Source organism: Gracilinanus agilis, chromosome 6 (genome assembly GCF_016433145.1).
Source record: "Gracilinanus agilis isolate LMUSP501 chromosome 6, AgileGrace, whole genome shotgun sequence".
In the NCBI taxonomy this organism is placed as follows: Eukaryota; Metazoa; Chordata; class Mammalia; order Didelphimorphia; family Didelphidae; genus Gracilinanus; species Gracilinanus agilis.
In genome coordinates, this window is record NC_058135.1 from 133,165,124 (window position 1) to 133,185,828 (window position 20,705).

The 20,705-nt window shown below is 40.5% G+C and overlaps 1 protein-coding gene across 1 annotated transcript in view; it reads left to right on the plus strand.

Annotated features, from left to right (window-relative positions):
• Nucleotides 1-20,340, plus strand: part of MGAT4D (MGAT4 family member D) — a 142,716-nt gene extending 122,376 nt beyond the window's left edge. Inside the window, exons 13-15 of the mRNA XM_044681705.1 lie at nt 18,902-18,938; nt 19,292-19,402; nt 19,992-20,340. Coding sequence (XP_044537640.1) covers nt 18,902-18,938; nt 19,292-19,402; nt 19,992-20,340 — 497 coding nt within the window. The remainder of the gene's footprint in view (nt 1-18,901; nt 18,939-19,291; nt 19,403-19,991) is intronic.
• The last annotated feature ends 365 nt before the right edge of the window (nt 20,341-20,705 follow it).

The following is a 20,705-nucleotide window of genomic DNA, read 5'->3' on the forward strand; positions in this document are numbered from 1 at the left end:
CTCTCTCTCTCTCTCTCTCTCTCTCTCTCTCTCTCTCTCTCTCTCTCTCTCTCTCTCTCTCTGTAGCTCTATCTCTGCTTCATTTGTTAACTGAAAGAAAATTATATATTTGTTAGTTTTTGAAATGAAGTCTTCCAAAGAGCCTAATCAGTTAATAGGAAGAAAGAAGAATGATTTGATAATGGTTTGCCTCATGTTCATAATTCCATTTAAAATCACTCTAGACACTAAAAAATATTTAGGGATCTACTTCCCAAGACAAAAACAAGAATTATAAAAGCACAATTACAAAACACTTTTCACACAAGTAAAGTTAGAACTAAACAATTAGAAAAACATTAATTGCTCATGGGTAGGCCAATCTAACATAATAAAAATGACAATCCTACCTAAATTAATTTACTTATTCAGTGCCATACCAATCAAACTACCAAAAAAACTATCTTATAAATCTAGAAAAAATAAGAAAACTCATCTGGAAGAAAAGATCAAGAATATCAAGGGAACTCATGAAAAACCACGTGAAGGATGGTAGCTTAGCAGTATCAGATCTTAAACCATACTATAAAGTAGTGATCATCAAAATGGTCTGGTCCTGGCTAAGAAATAGAATGGTGGATCAATGGCATAGATTAGGGATAAATGACCTCAGCAATCTAGTGTTTGATAAACCCAAAGATCCCAGCTTTTTGATCCCAACTCACTATTTGACAAATACTGCTGGAAAAATTGGAAAATAATATGGTAAAAATTGGGTTTAGATCAATATCTCAAGCTCTATACCAAGATACAGTCAAAATGGATATATGATTTAAATATAAAAAATGATATTATAAGTAAATTAGGAGAATGTAGTTTGCCTGTCACATCTATGGAGAAGGGAAGAATTTATGACCAAATGAGGCAGAGAACATTACAAGATGTAAAATAATTTTGATTGTATTAAAAGTGTTTTATACAAACAAAACCAATGCAACCAAGATTAGAAGGAAAACCACAAACTGGGGCGGGGGGAAATTTTATAATAAATTTCTCTGATAAAGGTCTCATTTCTCAAATTCAAAAAGAACCAATTGACAGATGATCAAAGGATAAGAATAAGCAATTTTCAGATGAAATCAAAGCTATCAATAATATGAAAAATTCTAAATTCCTCTTGATTAGAGAAATGCAAATTAAAACAACACTTAGGTACCACCTCACATATATCATATTGGCCAATATGACAGTAAAGGAAAATAATAAATGTTGGAGGGGATGTGGCAAAATTGGGACACTAATGCATTGCTCGTGGAGTTGTGAACTGATCCCACCATTCTGGAGGGCAATTTGGAATTATGCTGGAAGGGCTATAAAACAATGCATACCCTTTGATCCAGTAATACTACTACTAGGTCTGTATCCTAGATATAAAAAAGTGGGAAAGGAACTGCTTGTACAAAAAATATTTGTAGCAGTTCTTTTTGTGGTTGCAAAGAATTGGAAACTTAAGAGGATGTCATTCAATTGGGGAATGACTGAATAAATTATGATAGATGATGATGATAATGAAATACTATTGTTCTTTAAGAAATGGTGAACAGAGTGATTTCAGAAAGAGCTGGAAAGACCTACATGAACTGATGCAGAGTGAAATAAACAGAACCAGGAAAACATTGTACACAGTAGCAGAAATATTGTGGAATGATCAAATGTGATAGACTTTGCTACTATTGGCAATACAACTTATCCAGAACAATTCTGAAGGACTTATGAAAAAGAATGTTATCCACCATCAATTCCTGCAGGTCTTTCCAGCTTTTTCCGAAATCATCTTGCTCATCATTCCTTATAACACAATAGTATTCCATCACCAACCTGTACGACAGTTTGTTCAGCCATTCCCCAATTGATTGACATCCCCTCCATTTCCAATTCTGCTATAAGAAAAGAGCTGCTATAAGCATTTTTTGTACAAGTAGGTCCTTTCCCCTTCTTTATTATCTCTTTGGGATATAGGCCCTGTAGTGGTATCTACATGAATCTGGTCAGATTTTTGGTATAGCTCCTTTTCAGCCTATTTGCTGGAATCGATCAAAGAGTATACACAGTTTTATAGCCCTTTGCATATAGTTCCAAATTGCCCTCCAGAATGATTGGATCAGTTCACAACTCCAACAGTACATAAGTGAGGGAAGCTATATTTTTCCAGGATAGTGGACAGTGACAACTACTAAGCAGGACAGTTAATGCAGCTTTTGGAGGTATTTCCTCATATTTTAGGGCACTAAAAAGACGGTAAATTGGCATGAATCTTGAAATCAAGAAGACCTGGGTTCAAAGTACTATTTCTGACACATACTGGCCTAGGCTGTTCCAGGGAAGTTCCTCAGAATAAAACCTGTGGAGAAAGTAGGACCTGAATCAGTACAGACAATTTCTCATTGGGGCTTCTGTGTGCCAGCACAGGCCTGATCCCCTTCAAAAGAACATGGGAGTGACACTAACCAAGGCAGAACCATAATGAAAGTCAAGCAGAAAACTGGGATAATCTTTTTTTTTTCTTTTAAACCCTTACCTTCCATCTTAGAATCAATATTGCATATTGGTTCCAAGGTAGAAGAGTGGTAAGGACTAGGCAATGGAGGTTAAGTGACTTACCCAGGGTCACACAGTTAGGGAATGTCTGAGGCTAGATTTGAACCTAGAACCTACTGTGTCTAGGCCTGGCTCTCAATCCACAGAGCTACCTAGCTGCCCCCAGGAAAATTATTCTTAAATGAAATAATCACCTGTTTCTTGTTAGTCACCTGTCTTTTGCTGAGGAAACAGCACACTATTATTAGCAAAGGATGCTTAGCAATTAAATTCTATAAGGTTTATAAGAAAATCTTCAAGTTCATTAAAATCCAAGAAGATAGGAATGTAGTTGAACAGATTTGCATCTTCCTCTATATAATATAGTCATTAATGTGGCATGTATTATTTTATAACAACAGATTAGAAAAAAGGTTTCATCTTGTTGAAGCTTAAATGTCTGACTACTTGGGGTCATTAAATGAAGAGCCATGGAAAGCTTTGGATTCTTCATCAAATGAAAGTTTTGAAGAAATACTGTATATATCTATTTCCAAGAAAAGATATTATATCATTATAATAAGGTTTCCCAGAATAATCTAATCCTATCAGAAAGATGTTACCTACTAAAGTAAATACACATTCTACTATAGGTATTCCTTCTTATATTGCATATCTGATAAAGCCATTTACAGAATTGCTACATCTGGATAGGAACTCAGCCTATACTATAAAAATCTGGTCTTGTGGAATTTGAATCAGTGGGCATGGCTTCCTTTACCTCTGACTTAGCTCCTGTCCTGACAGCAACCAGGGGGAACAGCAAAGATATATCTTCAAGTTCCTGAACAGTTGGGCCTTCCCATTCCTCCGATTACCATTGCTGCTTCTGCAAGGTCCACAGTTCTTCCTGAAATAAGAATGTTCAAGCTGGGGGGATCTTATGTGGCAAAAATAACACACATATTGGTGCTGCCATGGTAGAAGACCAACAGGAATCTGAAGATGACTTTTCCACTTCTGCCTTAGGCTACCCTGTACTGCTCTTCACTTCTATCAGCCATGCTACTACAGAAGTTATTCTGAGCCATAAAATCAATGGGCCCTGTCCTAGGCAGCCTCCTCAGGGAAATCATTGGTATTATCGTGTTGGTTGAGCACAAATGTATATTCTCTTATAAGCATTTTAATGATTTTATATTAATAAAGAAAACTTTAAATATATCATGAGTGCTATTGAATGTTGTGTTCAAGTTGCTTAATCTTTTTTTTTAACCCTTACCTTCCTTTTTGGAATCAATGCTGTGTTCCAAGGCAGAAGAGTGATTGTGTAATAAGCAAGGAATGGTAACTTCTCCTAACAATGTGAGTCACTATAAATTCCAAGGGTTTCTGTTTGTACTGTGGTCCTGAACTGCTTCTGTAAGGGAATCAAGCCAAGCATGTAACCTCTCTGGGCCACAGTTCTTTAGGTTTAAAAAAAAATTGAAAACCAGATAGCTTAGAAAGTCTCTCCTAGCAACGGCACACTTTTTTTTTTAACTCTTACTTTCTGTCTTAGAGTCATTACTGTGTATTGGTTCCAAGGCAGAAGATCAGTAAGGGCTAGGCAATGGGGGTTAAGTGACTTGCCCAGAATCACACAGCTGGGAAGTGTGTGAGGCCAGATTTGAACCTAGGACCTCCCATCTCCAGGCATGGCTCTCCACTATCCACAGAGCTACCTAGCTGCCCCCTCAAGTCACTAAATCTTAAAGTTGCAGAGATCTTCATTTCCAAACTAGATACCCTAGTGAGTCTTTTCAATTCAAGTCAAAAAAGCATGTTTCAGCATTTGCTATGGGAAGGGAACATTATGGTAGGGACTATGGAAGATAGACATTTAAGAAAGGGATAGTATCTACCCTCACACAATTTACTGATCAGCCTTTCTTTTAAAGTGAAGAGAAATGTGATTCTTCTCCACATCCAAGTCACTGCTAAGAGCAAGGTACATTAACTTTTCAGGTTCTCAAGGACTCAGAGAATACAGTAATATAGCTATCTCCCTGAGCACCTAATTACCAGTATACAATTTAGGTACCTCCTGAGCTCTGCCCTATCTTTTGCTCCCAGAAGAACACTACTTGACTTCATGGGAGAGGAGCGAGAGAACAGCCTCTCTCTGGTGTCTTCCCAGAAGGCTTACCTCTTGATACAGGGGAGAACTCCCCAATAAATGGTATTTGTGGACCATGTGCTTTGGACCTTAAGGTGGGCAGTTTTTGTGAAGAGATACCAAGAGCATTCACAAGACTGCAGTAACACTTTTCCCCACTTTTTCATTCCACAGACATTTACTCAGTATCTACAATGTGCCAGGCACTGTGCCAAGAACTCCACTTTGACTTTGGTTATTCTTAAGGCAAACTTGGACCACGTATGGGGTGTAGTGATTGTATAATGAGTTATAACCAGGGAATGGCAACTTCTCCTAACCATGTGAGTCACTATAAATTCCCAGGGTTTCTGTTTGTATCGTTGTCCTGAACTGCTTTTGTAAGAGAATCAGGCCAGGCATGTAACCTCTCTGGGCAACAGTTCCTTAGATTTAAAAAAAATTTTGAAGACCAGATAGCTTAGAAAGTCTCTCCTAGCAATGGAACACCTTTTTTTTTAAAACCCTTACTTTCTGTCTTAGAATCAATACTATGTATTGGTTCCAAGGCAGCAGAGCAGTAAGGGCTAGGCAATAGTGACTTGCCCAGGGTCACACAGCTAGGAAATGTCTGAGGTCAGATTTGAACCTAGGACCTCCAGTCTCTAGACCTGGCTCTCAATGCACTGAGCCACCTCACTGCCCACAATGGCACACTTTTCTCTGTCTCCAGGCTGGGTCTTCAGAAGGTAATGACTACTAAGTACTCTAGATGTCTAGGGGTAACCCTTAGGGTTTAAGGCTTCTAGTTCATGAGCCACTATTCAACAATGTCCTCAATCTTCCAGGAGAATTCTATTAACATTCAGAAAGGGGCACTTGCCAAGAAGAGGCAGCTAGATGTCCCACTGGGCCTGGAATCAGAAAGACCTAAATTCAAATTCAGTCTCAGTCACTTACTAGTTGTGTGACTCTGGGAAAGTCACTTAACCTGTGCTTTAATCCACTGGAGAAAGAAATGGCAAACCTCTCTAATATCTTTGCTAAGGAAACCCCATGGTAGTATTGGCATGCTGTGTTCCAGTGTCATGAAAGAGTCTGACACAACTGAACAACAACTTACTAAGAAGATATAGGAAGAATAGTAGATAGAAACACAATACTGCTCCCTCACCCCCAGCCCCACTTACACACACACACACACAGAGTGTACTCTTTATTCTTGTACATACAAAGTCTATAGGGAGAGTGGATCGAAACTTAAAGTATAAAGTTAGTCACCTGTAAAGAACAGATGGAGTTATGGTACCTCGAGGTTCCTGGCCCTTGGAGTCCCTTTCTCCTTTTGTGGAGTCTTCATGAAATTCTCCTGAGAAAGAGCTGGCTGCTGCTCCCTGAGGATCAGTGTCTTTTCTGAATCCATAGTGTTATATTCAAACTCTGAGTTTCACCTTGATTGACAAGGAAGACAGTTGGAAGACGTAGGAATGTTCCCAGATGCTGTGAGGACAGGAGCAAAGGCAGTTGGCCTGAGGATATAAATACCCTAACAGTCATGTGGGAGGGGAGTTTGGTCCTGGAGGCTCAGGTCTTGGATTCTTTGAGCTTTGACCATTGGTCCTCTCTGAATCTCCCTAGGTATTTAGGCATTTGATCATCATTAGCTATTTAGGTATCTGGGCCCGGGAGGAGGGAAGGAGAAGAAGCAGAGGGAGGTGAAGGGTAGATACTTTCCAAAGGCTATGCAGGCTGACATCACAAACTGAGAACTGGGAAGCTAAGAGAAATCACAATATCTGTTCCAACTGAGCAGTTTGCCCTCCCTGGTTTGGCAGTGGCCAAGCTGAACCAGAGGAGTGTGAAACCACTAGCTCTAGCTTACTGAAACAACAGCCTACAGTCCTGAGGGATTATTGATCATAGCTATTCGTGATAGGGTCTCCCATCCCCAATCCATTCCTGATTATTCCTTTCCCTATTTAACATCTATAGATAAAGTTTCATTAAGTACCTGCCTGGGTGGTCATTATATAATGATCCTTGGGGAGGGAGCAATGCAATCAGATGAAAACGTTATCCAAGGCTAATAGAGCCCAATATTAATAATCCAACCCCAGGTGGGACCTGAAAGTGTTACCACCTGACCATTAAGGGTCCTGCCTGGGCTCTGTTATAGAAATAGGGCATTATAACATCCAGCAAGGTGACAGGGTTCGGTGGTCCCCCTGCACCAGCTACCTAGGGGAATACAAGTGTAAAAAGTGAAATTTGGGAAATGTATAAAACTACATTTCCCGTGATCCAACATGGTCCAACTGATTTCCGTCTCCGACGTCTTGACGCAGGGGAGAGCTTAAATCTCCTGGGTTAGGAGGGAGTGGTCTCTTTTTGGCGAGTAGGCGCTTCTGGAGGCGGCAGGTTTGAATGCTTACAAGCGCGTGGTCTAATGATTTTATCTATCAGCATGGCTTTAATTAAAATACTAATATATATATTTACACAAGCCTTTATCATTTTTAATATTAATAATTATGGCAACCAGAAGTTTGGAAATAGAATTCTCAGTTTTCTAGATAGCCTAAGAAGAAGCCATGTGGCTCTGGGACCCCGAGTCTCAGAAGCGATTTTTTTCCTCGCCCAGTCCTCTCCTAATTTTCCCCAGCCTAGAGGCTATTTCACGGGGAAGAGAGACAATGGCTTTAATGGCTGCAGGGCTGCTAATTATTTTGCTCAATGCCCCGGGCCTGGTGGCCCTTGCTGGCTCTGATAGAATGCCAGAGCCCAGCCAGTGTGTCTCTGCCGCTGCTCTCCTGACTCCATGACTTGACCTCCATTCCTACTGCCGATCTCCTGACTTGATCTCCATTCCTGCAGCTGATGCTGCTGATGCTGTTGATCCTGACCACTTCCACTTCAACCCCGAGCTCCAGAACCTGAGATTTCCGGGAAGGAACCAGTTCTGACTTGCTGAGACCTCCAGAGACTGCTTCAGTTCCTGCCGCTAATGATTTGGGTATATTCCCCTTTCTCTCTACTTTCTTATAGGAGACATTCTAGCCTTCCACGTGTTTCTCTAAAGACCTAATTTAGCCACCCACACAAGCTCTACAAGTGGGATTTTCTACAATGACCCGACACCACGTGGACCTAGCGTTTACCCTTAATTGGCCGAATGGCCTATTCAGACTTGCTTGTGATTAAAAACTGAACTCAGGGGAAGAACTTTGAACTTTTAGAAAGAAAAAAAAACCCTTAAACTCAGCAGAACTCAATCAAAAGAACCTTAAATTGAAACAAGGGGTGAACTTTTAAAACCTCGGAACTGAATGAGCTTTATTTCTGTTTTTAAAAAGACTGTATCTTACTGTATATTGTTAATTACTTTTGTTAATTAATCCTGCTTATTTCGTTGATTTTCCTGTTGCACTGAATCATTTTACACTAATGAAGTTTCTGCTTATGATGTTATTATATTTCCTAATTTACTTAAAGCTTACTGTATGAGAAACAATGCGGTTATATGTACCACCTATGAACATCTTATAGAGCACATGTCTTTAAAATTTATTCTGTCTTGGTAATTGCAAAGAACCTTGAAAGTTTCCATGCTTTAAATGTTACCTTGTAATTTTACAAGAGATCTTTTTTAACTTTTACTTTAAATCCTTAAGAATTGTTGTCTTAAAGGATAAGCTCTTATATATTGTATTATAAGAGATATTATTGCCTTAAATGGGTAGAAGCATTCCTATCCAGGATTTTTTAAAACAGGAAGCCAAGGAGCTCCTGTATATTCTTATCTGAGGATGATTATACCAGAAGGTTTCTTTTTTAAATATCACATTTTGCTATGGAAGCAATAACAGCATTTGCCAAGGGTTAAAAGTTGTAACAAGTATATGATTTTGAACATCACTGTTTATTGTTTTAAAATGTGCTACTGGAAATAATGGTACTCTATCTGAATGTGCATTGTGAATCTGCTATTTGTAAAACCCACTTTCTCTCACAGAAAGTCTCATTTTTGGGTAACATACCCTTCTAGTTCTAAGATATATATATATTTTTGAATTTTAAGACATTTTTTTAATTAGAAAAATTGATTTTCCCCTTTTATCATCTTGTACTGGAAGTACATATATAATCATTATTTATCCTTTTTCTGATTCTACAGCAAATACCTGAGCCTATAGGACTGTGATTTAAATGCCTCTCTGATTCCAGAAGGGAATATGAAAGCCGTTAATAGTGCTAAAGAAAGCACATGGTCAGAGACTTGACTGACTAAGATCTGCATAATAGCAGTTCCATGCCAATACTTTAGGGCTTGGAAATTGGGTTTTGAGTCCTGGAGTTCCAGTCTTTTCTAAAACTTTAGAGGACGTGGGTCCCCTCGACTTAGATTCCTAGAAAGCACCTAAGATTGGTTATTTATTTGGCTCACTTCCCTAAAAAGCTGATGATAAGTCAGATCAGAGAGAGACATTTTCCTTAAGTCCTGGCTCTGGATGGGTAATTGCACACTGTTGAATTCACTTTAATTAGACCTTCATTCAAAGGTCTAAGTTTATTTTCCCCAGATTTTTGCACATTTTACATTTCACAAGTTAATTTTTTCTTTTCTTGAATTTTATTCTTTTTATTTTGCCAATTGAATTCATATAACCCCCAGGACTCAGCCACTCATCCTTAGCTGACCTGAGGTACCTTTTTTAGAAAAAAGGTGTGTTTAAGATTTACCTCACGGGGATATCTGTTAAGTTTTTAAAATTCGATAATGTAAAAATATATGTATATTTAACTCTTTTAGGAGTAATTTCACGGGGAATTATATAAAATCTTAGAAGAAAATGTATGTTTTGTAATCTATAATGTAAAGTTTAAATTCTTTTGAGAATAATTTCAGAATAAGGATCTTGCCATCTCCCCAAAATCCAGACAACGAATTTCTTTGGTGAGGACACATGAAGATGTCTGAAAAGCCTTCACTGTACCATGAAGACCAAAACTTTGAACTTTGGGGTGCAGTTGATTGAACTATGGGGAGTTGAAATTGAGTTGTATGTATTGTTTTAATTGTACACTGTTATGCCAGTGGGGGACAGCCCCCCCAAATTGGTTTTTTGTCAATGCGTCTAATTTTAACCATTTGTTCATCTATTTCTTTTATCCCCAAAATTCCTGAAAAATTTAGAAGTTGTCTATTTTTACAGGTCCAGCGAAGAAAAAAGGACTAACCTTTTTTTTTGCCGGACCTCACGGGGAATTGTAAAAAGTGAAATTTGGGAAATGTATAAAACTACATTTCCCGTGATCCAACATGGTCCAACTGATTTCCGTCTCCGACGTCTTGACGCAGGGGAGAGCTTAAATCTCCTGGGTTAGGAGGGAGTGGTCTCTTTTTGGCGAGTAGGCGCTTCTGGAGGCGGCAGGTTTGAATGCTTACAAGCGCGTGGTCTAATGATTTTATCTATCAGCATGGCTTTAATTAAAATACTAATATATATATTTACACAAGCCTTTATCATTTTTAATATTAATACAAGGCAAAGCTTCCCAAACCAATATCCCCAAGGAGCATAGCAGTATTCAGAAGAGTCCCTATTTATTTGATAACAATAGCCAGCACTTCTGTCACAAAACATAACAAACCCTGAACTACTGCTGTCTTCTCAGGACTGTCTTTATACATACTCCGTTTCCTCTGCAACCAACCCCTACCACTCTGGCAGATTCTGCCACTGGCTGATGGAGGTCTTAGTCGCCTTGGCTCTGGCTTCTCGAAATACCCAAGATCTGGAAAGAATGTACACAAAAGAAACAGAGTTGATGTTGCTTGCATAGAAACGGAGCAACTATCCTTACCTGCACTCACAATTCTGCCACACTTCCATCCAAGAAGAAAAAAAGACAGATCAAAGTCATCCCTTTTGTATGCAAACCCATTTCTGATTCTATACTTCTTTTTTTTTTAACCCTTGTACTTCGGTGTATTGTCTCATAGGTGGAAGATTGGTAAGGGTGGGCAATGGGGGTCAAGTGACTTACCCAGGGTCACACAGCTGGGAAGTGGCTGAGGCCAGGTTTGAACCTAGGACGTCCCGTCTCTAGGCCTGACTCTCACTCCACTGAGCTACCCAGCTGCCCCTGATTCTATATTTCTTGAGCCATCAGTCCTTCTGGTGTCTTAGACAATTAGGAATCCTTTTGCTATAGCCCAGGATAATAAGCTCCTGGGTCATCATGGCTAGAAAAAAAAAGCTTTCCAAAGCTCCCTGTGATGGATTAGAACCAGGTAGGAATATTTGCATTTACTCTGTAGGATCTACGAGGAGGGGCAAGTCCAGACAGAGTCTAAGGACTGGGTCCTCCTTGACCTGGGTCCTCCTCCCTGTTACATTATGAACATAAATGCCTCACAAGCTTGATAGGAAAAGGTTTGACCCTTTCGCTTGGCCTGTGAACATTATCAGCTCCCAAATCAAGTCTACAGTACAGGATTCTAAGTCCTGTGAGGTCTACATCATATCTACATCTCAATGTACACAGAAGTTTGGTGCAGCAGAATAAGTCAAAAACTTCAGGTTTCCTGGCCTCAGCCACTTCCCAGCTGTATGACCCTGGGCAAGTCACTTAACCCCCATTGCCTACCCTTACCACTCTTCTGCCTTGGAGCCAATACACAGTATTGACTCCAAGATGAAAAGTAAGGGTTTAAAATAAACAAACAAAATAAATAAATGAAAACTTCAGGTTTCAAAGCTTGTAAGGGGAAATCTATATGTCAATATGCATGCATGTGTATTTTCATGCATGTGTATACCCACATGTATATGTAGATATGTGTTTACAGATATCTAAAACTAAGCACGCATACATGTGTTTCTCCAGTGTGAAATTCTGCATGATCGGTTAAAGGCAACAATATCCATTCAATACTAAAAGCTTATTTATAAGTAACAATTTAGCAGGCATGTGCTACATCAAAGGAAAGATTTAAAAAAGATCGTTTTGTGCAAGTATGTGTAGCAAAGTCTGACTGTATCCCACTGCCAAATGCTAATAAGGACAAATAAAAACATTGTTAAAGCATAATAATTAGATAGCCCTGATTTCTTTTGCAATGTATTACTTTTTCAAAATGGGGGAGGAGAGAGAAACCATATCAAGATAAGAAAAGATCCCAGCAGGGGGCAGCTGGGTAGCTCAGTGGATTGAGAGCCAGGTCTAGAGACCGGAGGTCCTGGGTTCAAATCCGGCCTCTGACACTTCCCAGCTGTGTGACCCTGGGCAAGTCATTTGACCCCCATTACCTATCCTTTACCACTCTTCTGCCTCGGAGCCAATACACAGTATTGACTCCAAGATGGAAGGTAAGGGTTTAAAAAACAAAAAAAAAAAGAGCCCAGCACAGGAAATATACAGTATGTATGTATATGCATATATATATATATATATATATATATATATATATACTATATATATATATATAAAATATATAGTAAATTATTTCTATGTAAATGAAAACATAGAAACTCTCACCAAGACAAACTTAAATCCTTCTTGTAATGTGTGAGAAGACAAAATGAGAGCAATCACACAATCTGCAGCAGCCCCAACTTATTATTCCCTTTAAACAATCATTATTTCTTGAATTGGCTGACACACACAAGAACAATTCAAATGGGATTCTTGCTAGTGGGAGTTTCCCATAAGAAGTTTATTGCTCAGAGAGGTGGTTACTCTATGAAAGAAAAATAATGACTTTGACAAAAGCCATTTATTCTGTTGGCAATAAGGAGAGGAACGAAAAGTGACAATCTGTTATGGACTAAGTGGGATATCAGTTGAAGATAACTTACTTCCCAGAAAGCATATGTTATGGATACAATTTAAGAATTTATTGAAATAAAATAAAGTATCTATGCAGTGCTCCAGGTTGACAAAGAGCTTTCTTCACAATCCTTTGAGGCAGGCAGTATAAATTTCATTATCCCAATTTTGTTAAATCCAGGTGTGTTTTTTTCCTTAAGTGGGAAGGGGGAATCTTATATTAGGGCAATTTCTGATTCCATCTCCTTGGCCCACATGTGGGGCACCAAAAATATGCCTCACCGACACCTTCCCTATCCTTTACCACATCCTGCTTCTTGTGTTTCCTGTCTGTTTTTCCCTTGTTCATGACTGCAGCCTTAATATCTTTGAGGCTAGAATCACAGAACTCCACTTGGAGGGGGCCCCAGATGCCTAGTCAAACAAGGTGTCCCAAATATCTTTGTGCAATTCTGAACTATGAAAGCTTAAAATTATACTAAGATTTTTGGAGTCTCCTGTACCTCTTCAACAATACTCTTCTATTACATCTTCAGCTACTGAGCTCCTGGCCTTCATTTTTAGGCCCCCTTTTTGTGGGAGTGAGGAGAGACTCACCACTTCTTAATATAGTCATTTCCATTTTGGAAAGTTCTATTGGGAAACTTTTTCTTACGTTAAGCCTAATATGTGAGTCTCTGAAGCTTCCATCCACTGTTTCTGGTTGTGTCCTTCCCAGCCAAGAAAAAATCGGGTTCCTATTTGACATGAAAGTCCTGATTTTCCTCTTCTCCGTACTAAACATTCCTCAGGTCCATTGAGTTGGTGGGTTCTGCTCCCCTCTTTTCCACTAACCAAGTGACCTTGAGTAAGACACTTAACTCCTGACATCTCTCATCTGTAAAATGCAGTCTGGAAAAAAACCATATCTGATTTCTTGTATTCCAAATCCCAATATTTTATGATATTTCAATGCATCTGGGAGATCATCCATGAGGGTACTCCCTCCAGCTGTGCAGATGGCCACCTGCCCGTGGGACTCTTGTTCATGCCCTGCCATAAGCTTCATTATGATGGGAAGCAAGCAGGATTATGTAAAAGGAAAAGCAGCAGACATACAGAAGACTTACTTTTTACCAAGGGCTATAATATGGCCTTGAGTCCCAGCTCTTTTGAGGAGTTCTGGGTTCAGTTATACCTTTGAACCATACTTACATTCATCTTTCCCCAGGGGATTTTGCAGCTGGTCCCATTTATCTCTTCTAATAAGTGTTCCCTGTCATATTCAGGCCCACATCTACTCCAGCTTCACCCAACAATCCATGGTAAGGTGGAGAACCCTAGGGAAGTCTACTGAGGACCCACTCCCTACTCTGAAGCTCAATTTTTACTGTTTTTATTCTCCATACCCTGCTCCATGTGAAATGTGTCCTTTAACTATGGTCTTAGGCATTTAAGTACAAATAAATTGCATTTTAATTCAAATACAAAGTAAAATTTTAGATGCAAATAAATTGGCAATTATTTCCCACCTTTTCAAAGCCTTAAAAATGAAATGACAATTGTCTAATAAAAAGCATATCCTGGTTATCCATTCAATTCCAGGTTGTTTTATGCTGCCCATTTCAATTTTTTAAATCTACACTGAATATGCTGTGGAGAATGTAGCAAAATACTTCTATCTTTTGTATTAAAAGTCTAATGGATTCTGGAGATGAAAGTTTAAATCTTGCTTCTTCCACTAAATAGCTGTCACTTCAGGCACAAGACTGACCCATTCAGCCTTAGTTTCCCCATCTATAAAATGTGAATATTTGTCTATTGTGAAACAAGATGCCAAATGTATGTGATCTCATTGATTCAAGAATTCCCTTCAGCAATTCAGAGCATAACCATCTATGTCCTTCCAAAAGTATGACACACATGGAATAACCCACCTGGTGTTTTAGAGGCCTTTCTCCATTTCTTCCGACATCATTAGGATACAAGTGAACTAATTATCCATTTGTCATCCTTCATTCTCGCCATGTGAACAGCTCATCTTTTCCTTCTATGTTAGGGATTGGTATGGGGGCCAGAATTGTGATTTCATTGGTTTAAGGAATCCAAGCTGAACAATGCAGGTTGGAACTTCCTCTGCAATTTATAGTACTAGAGGATGGCCTAGAATGGTGGTGCTAATGTCACATAAAAGCAGGGACCACTAAGCCATTCATAAGGATCCTTGTGGGCTACATATGGATTTAGTCTGAAAATGTCATATCATCTTTTATTATATTTTTATTTTGTTAAATATTTCCAATTACATTTTAATCTAATTCAGGCTCTCCTGGGCAGTTGTGGGCCACAGATGTCTTTGTCAGGTTTTCCTGACTCCGAGGCCAATTCTATTCACAGTGCCACCATGTCTGTTTCCTATCATGTATTCAAATGATATTTTTAAACCAAAGAGGAGATTGTATATTTATCTGCATTGGGGAGATGCATGATACAAGAGGAGGATGGGAGTACTACAGAAAGATATCATCCTTTTTCATTTATATTGTGGTACTCTTCTTCCCCATCTTTTAACTTGTTACAAGTAGGAAGCTCCTTTGAGGAATCTCTAAAGAGTCCATTTGGGAGCAGATCTTGCTACTGGGCTGAGATGATTTTGTGAGCAAGAAAAGATCAGTGGGGGCAGATAGGATGCTCAGTGGGTAGAGAGCCAGGCCTGGAGATGAGAAGTCCTGGGTTCAAATTTGACCTCAGGCACTTCTTAGCTGTGTGACCCTAGGCAAGTCACTTAATTCTAATTGCCTAGCCCTTGCCACTCTTCTGCCTTGTGACACTAAGACAAAAGATAGGGGTTTAAGAAAAAAAAAAAAGACCAGCACATTGGATGAGATGTGATCTGTATCACTGGAGAGAACATCCAAATCAATGAAATCAGATATCTATTGGAATATTATAGCAATGTTTTATACATCCATTTTTAAATGAGTAAGTCTTGTTACTCCAACTTGACTGTTGGCTCCTTGTAGACATGGCTCATGTCTTTTGTTTTGTGTAATGTAGTACCTAACTGTAGATACTGAGGTCCTAAAGAAATAGGAAAGGGAAAGAAATGAGCAACTCTATAATATCTATTATGTGTTAGGCACTGTGCTAAGTGCTTTTTACAAATATTATTTCACTTTAATCCTTCCAGCCCTGTAGGTGCTGTTTATAATTGAGGAAACTGAAGTAGATAGAAGGTAAGTGACTTACTCAGGCTCATACAGCCAGTAATTGTCTGAGGTTGGATTTGAACCAGATCTTCCTGACTCCAGGCCCAAGGTTTATCCACTGTGTTACCAGTGCCTCATGTTTTTACTGATTGGTTGGTTGGTCAATAAACATCCAGGTCTTTTCAAACTTACTCCAAAATGATAAAGTGATCTTTCCTCTATGAATGATTAATACAAGCCATTGTATTAAGAAGTCACCACATTTTCTAATTGCCCCATCTTATGGACTTCTTTATTCATATTCATATTTCTACAGCAATTTTACATTATTGGGCATTCCTTAATGTCAGGTTACTCAACAGACACACAATGCATATTCCTAAGGATTCCCAAGGTTCATATGTTACCAAACAGTTCTACTTATAAAGTTTTGCTTCTTGATCTGACATTAAAATTGTTTATGACTTAAACTCATAATCTCCCATTATTCCACCATCCTGTCAAAGCCTCTGGGCACTGAGATAGCAGAACCTTAGGGTCAAGAACACTTCTGAGGAGGTGTCCTTTCAGACAGCCATGATCTCTGTGATCTCTTTAGCTACAATTGAGTCAAGTCTGAGTCTAATGCCACTTTTGAACCTCAAGCTCAGACTTGAGCAAGATGCCACCATCCTGGTTCAGGCCCTCATTACCTCTAGCCTTTACTATTTTTAACAGTTTATTCATTGTTCTTCCTGCTTCTGTCTTTTCTTTCTCCAATCTATCTTTACACCTACTCCAAAACAATATTCCTCAGGTAGCCCTTTCTTAGAAGCCTCTCCTAATCTACTTTAGTTGTTAAGAGCTTTCTCCCTCTTCTAATTACACTGTATTTACTTCTCTGGATCCATTTTCTTTTCCTTCCCTAGATTTTCTAAGATAATGATATTAACCCAAAATTAAAAGTCTTAAATTAAATAACAAAAACCATGGAAATCAAAGAGGACTCCCTCAGTGAAGCCATTCTTTGAAAGTGCTTAAGAATGGGTATTTGCAGTATAAATGTAACTAACATTTCTGAAATCTAGAATTTATTTGTACTTACATAGAAAGTAAAAAAAGATGGCTTCATCCATCTAGAACAGGGGTTGGCAACGTATGGCTCTCGAGCCATATCTGGTTCTTTTGAGGGCCAGATGTGGCTCTTTCTGCAGGAGCCATAAAGTCAATTTTTTTTTTCAGGCACTGTTACAGGAGCATGAACTGTGAGCACTGTACAGCTCTCACGAAATTACAATTTAAAAAATATGGCATTTATGGCTCTCACGGCCAAAAAGGTTGCCGACCCCTGATCTAGAACCAAGTAAGGCCATATGGTCTGGCTGGAACAAGCACAGACCATATGACACAAGACACAAGACACAAGACAGAAATGAAATTTTGGAAGAGTAGCTGTTCACTTGGTATCTTCCTTGTCAGATGTGGTTACCAAAGAATCAACAAGCAATTGGGTCCCTGCTGTGTGTTTAATAGCATGCAGGATTCTGTACAAGTTACAGCTATTCTCCATGAAGGTTTTTATAATCTAGTTAAGGAGACCACACAGATATAAACAAAATTATGTGGTACAGTTCTAGATAAGTTCAGGGAAGAATCAGTGATGAGCTGGAGAACTCAATGCAGTTAGAACTTCCAAAGGATCCCTACCTAGACTTTGCCATTCATCTGGCCCCTTTATTCTCTAATATACATGGAGACCCCTAATTTAAAAATGAGTTCCTTGAGAACAGGTACTCTCTTGTATTCCTAGCACAGGTTGAGGCTTACTTAAGTACCCAGTAAACATCTAGTAAATGGTTATTCAATCATTTCACCAGGCCTTTGAAAGTGGGATATAGATAGGTAGGATGGAGATGAGACACATTCAACAAAAATTTGTTAAATGTGCAGATGTCTGTGGTAGTCATTGAATGAGTGAGATACAATCAGGGAATTTCAGATGCCCTTTAGCCCAAACTCTACCTAAACAAGATTCCTCTCCATAAAATATCCCACAAGCTTTGCTTTAATGCTTTTAATGAGGGGACCCCATGTTTCCTGAGGCTGCCCATTCCATTTCTGAATAGCTCTAATTGTTTGGAAGCTTTTCCTTCCATCATACAATTCCTTTTCTGGCAATTTTCATTCAATACATTCTGTTCTGAGCCCTGCAACCAAGCAAAACAAGGAAACTACATGGTACAAAAAGAAAGAGAACTGATTCTGGAGCCTGGGGTCCTGTCCCTGATTATTATTGCCCAGTTGACTGTGGACAACTCATTTCACTTTGAGCCTTTTTTTTTGAAGATGTTGAAATGAAGATTTAAAATACTTGATAGCTATTTGGAACTATGCCCAAAGAGGGCTAAAAGACTGCCTGCTCTTTGATCCAGCCATACCATTGTTGGGTTTGTACCCCCAAAGAGATCATAGGGAAAAAGACTTGTACAAAAATATTTATAGCCACGCTCTTTGTGGTGGCAAAAAACTGGAAAATGAGGGTATGCCCTTCAAGTGGGGAATGGCTGAACAAATTGTGGTATATGCTGGTGATGGAATACTATTGTGCTCAAAGGAATAATAAACTGGAAGAATTCCATGTGAACTGGAATGACCCCCAGGAATTGATGCAGAGTGAAAGGAGCAGAGCCAGAAGAACATTGTACACAGAGACTGATACACTGTGGTAAAATAGAATGTAATGGACTTCTGTACTAGCAGCAATTCAATGATCCAGGACAATTCTGAGGAATCTATGGAAAAGAACGCTACCCACATTCAGAGGAAGAGCTAAAGGAGTGGAAACACAGAAGAAAAACAATTGCTTGAACACATGGGTTGATGTGGCATGATTGGGGATGTAGACCAGAAAGGACCACACCAGTGCAACTATCAATAATATGGAAATAGGTCTTGATTAATGACACATGTTAAAACAATTGGGAATGTGCATCGGATATGGGAGGGGGGGTAAAAGGGGGTTGAAGGGGAAAGTAAGAACATGAATCATGTAACCATGGAAAATTTTTCTAAAAAATAAAATTTAAAATCCAATGAAAAAATAAAATAAAAAAATAAAATACTTGATAGCTATCCAGTCCAAGCTTCTCTTCTCCAGGTCCTTCATCCCCATCCACTCCAAAAGTGTAATCCTCTAACCCTTTCTCAGGCTGTGCTGAATTTAGACACGGGAAAGTGCTCATAAGGTAACTGCTCCAGGTTCAGGAGAGGCCAGACCTCCTGAAAGGAACTGGATTTAGAGCTAAAGGGAAGCTTAGTGGTCATGGGTGCCACCCCCTTCATTTTACAGATGAAGAACTCAAGGTCCAGAGAGATTAAATCAATCAAAAAGCAGTTGATAAGTATTTGTACAAGGGCACAGTCTTTGGACTCTAAATCTTGATATCTTTTCACTGCAACCAGCAGGGTAAGTAGCAAATACAAACACTAGCAAACCGGTCACTAATAAGGTATCCTCCCTAGCAAAGCAAATTCCCCTAGGTCCTACCCCAGACTACATGAACTATCCCCTCATGCCCATCCAATTCCCTTTGCTCAGCTCTGCTTCCACCCTCACTCAGCAACCTTCTGGTTACGAATGCGGTTTCCGAGATACCTGGATACCAGGCAGGGGGGAGGGGCCTGCACTAGATGGTAGGCACAGGCGCTGGTTTGCCCCAGAAAGGAGCCCTACATAGGTAGGCACCAGATAGTAGGGACAAGTGTTGGGATGCCCCAGAAGGGCTCACTTCACACTAGACATGACTAAACTCATAGATTCATAGGTAAGAGTTAGTCTCTTTTGCTTTTGGGAATGTTTTCCACAATCTGATTGCTTTTGCGTGAATTGATAAAAATCGAATTTCCACACCTGCCAAGCTCAGGGCTCGAGCAGGAACCTTACAAAAAACCTCAGCAATCTCCAGGTGTGGGGGCAGTTGGGTAGCTCAGTGGATTGCGAATCAAACCCAGAGATGGGAGGTCCTAGGTTCAAATCTGACCTCAGACACTTCCTAGCTGTGTAACTGGGCAAGTCACTTAACCCCCATTGCCTAGCCCTTAGCACTCTTCTACCTTCGAACCAATGCACAGTATTGATTATAAGAGGGAAGGCAAGGGTTAAAAAAAAAAAAAAAAAAAAAAAAACTCTAAGTGCTTTTTTGCAGCTGTCCATGGGGACCCAAAGCGCTCGCTTGCCCTTTCTCAATCCGGAGCCCAGAGGTAGTCACCATGATCGCATGATCCCCATCTTTAAAGAGGTGGGGAGCGGTTGGGCCGGGAAGGGGAGATCCTCGACAACCGCACGACGGCAAAGCTGAGCAGCAGCAGCTCTTTGGTTGGGATGGAGAGCACCAGAGAAACCATCCCGGATCAGACAGGTTGGGTTGGCCCAGTCCCCTCCCCCTTTTGCTATACACCCCCGCCCCACTTCGCAGTCCCGAGGGGCGCGGGCCCAGAGAGAATCGCCGCGTGTCGCCGCTCGCGCATGCGCCGTTGGCAGACGCTGCTGAGTGGCCGGCGGCGACTTTGGTCTTGCGGTGGGGTAACCAACCACTAAGTGGCCGCCGGCCGGACAGCCGAAGCGCCGCCGCCGCCTCCTCCGCCTAGGGGCCCTCACCCCGAGCACAGGTGCGTGACTCTGGCGGGACTACGGAGGAGGGGACTGAGCGGCGGGCGGGGCGGGGGCGAAGGGATAGCCTTGGAGTTGGAAGAGGAGAGTCCGCTCGGAGTCCGGAGCTGCCGTGGGGGGGCCTGGAAGGGCGTCCGGGCTGCGGGGGGGGGGCGTCCTTTTCGGCTCAGTCTGGCGGCCTCGGCCCCTGAGCGGGGAGAGGGTTTGAGTGCGTCCAGGGGGCCCGGCGGGACTTCTCCTTGGCAGCTGCCCGGGGTTGAGGAGATGGGGAGGGGCCCCGGGCTGGAAGCGAGTCCGTTATAGCGGCGGTTACAGTCTCCCGCGCCCCCCTCCCCCGGCACCC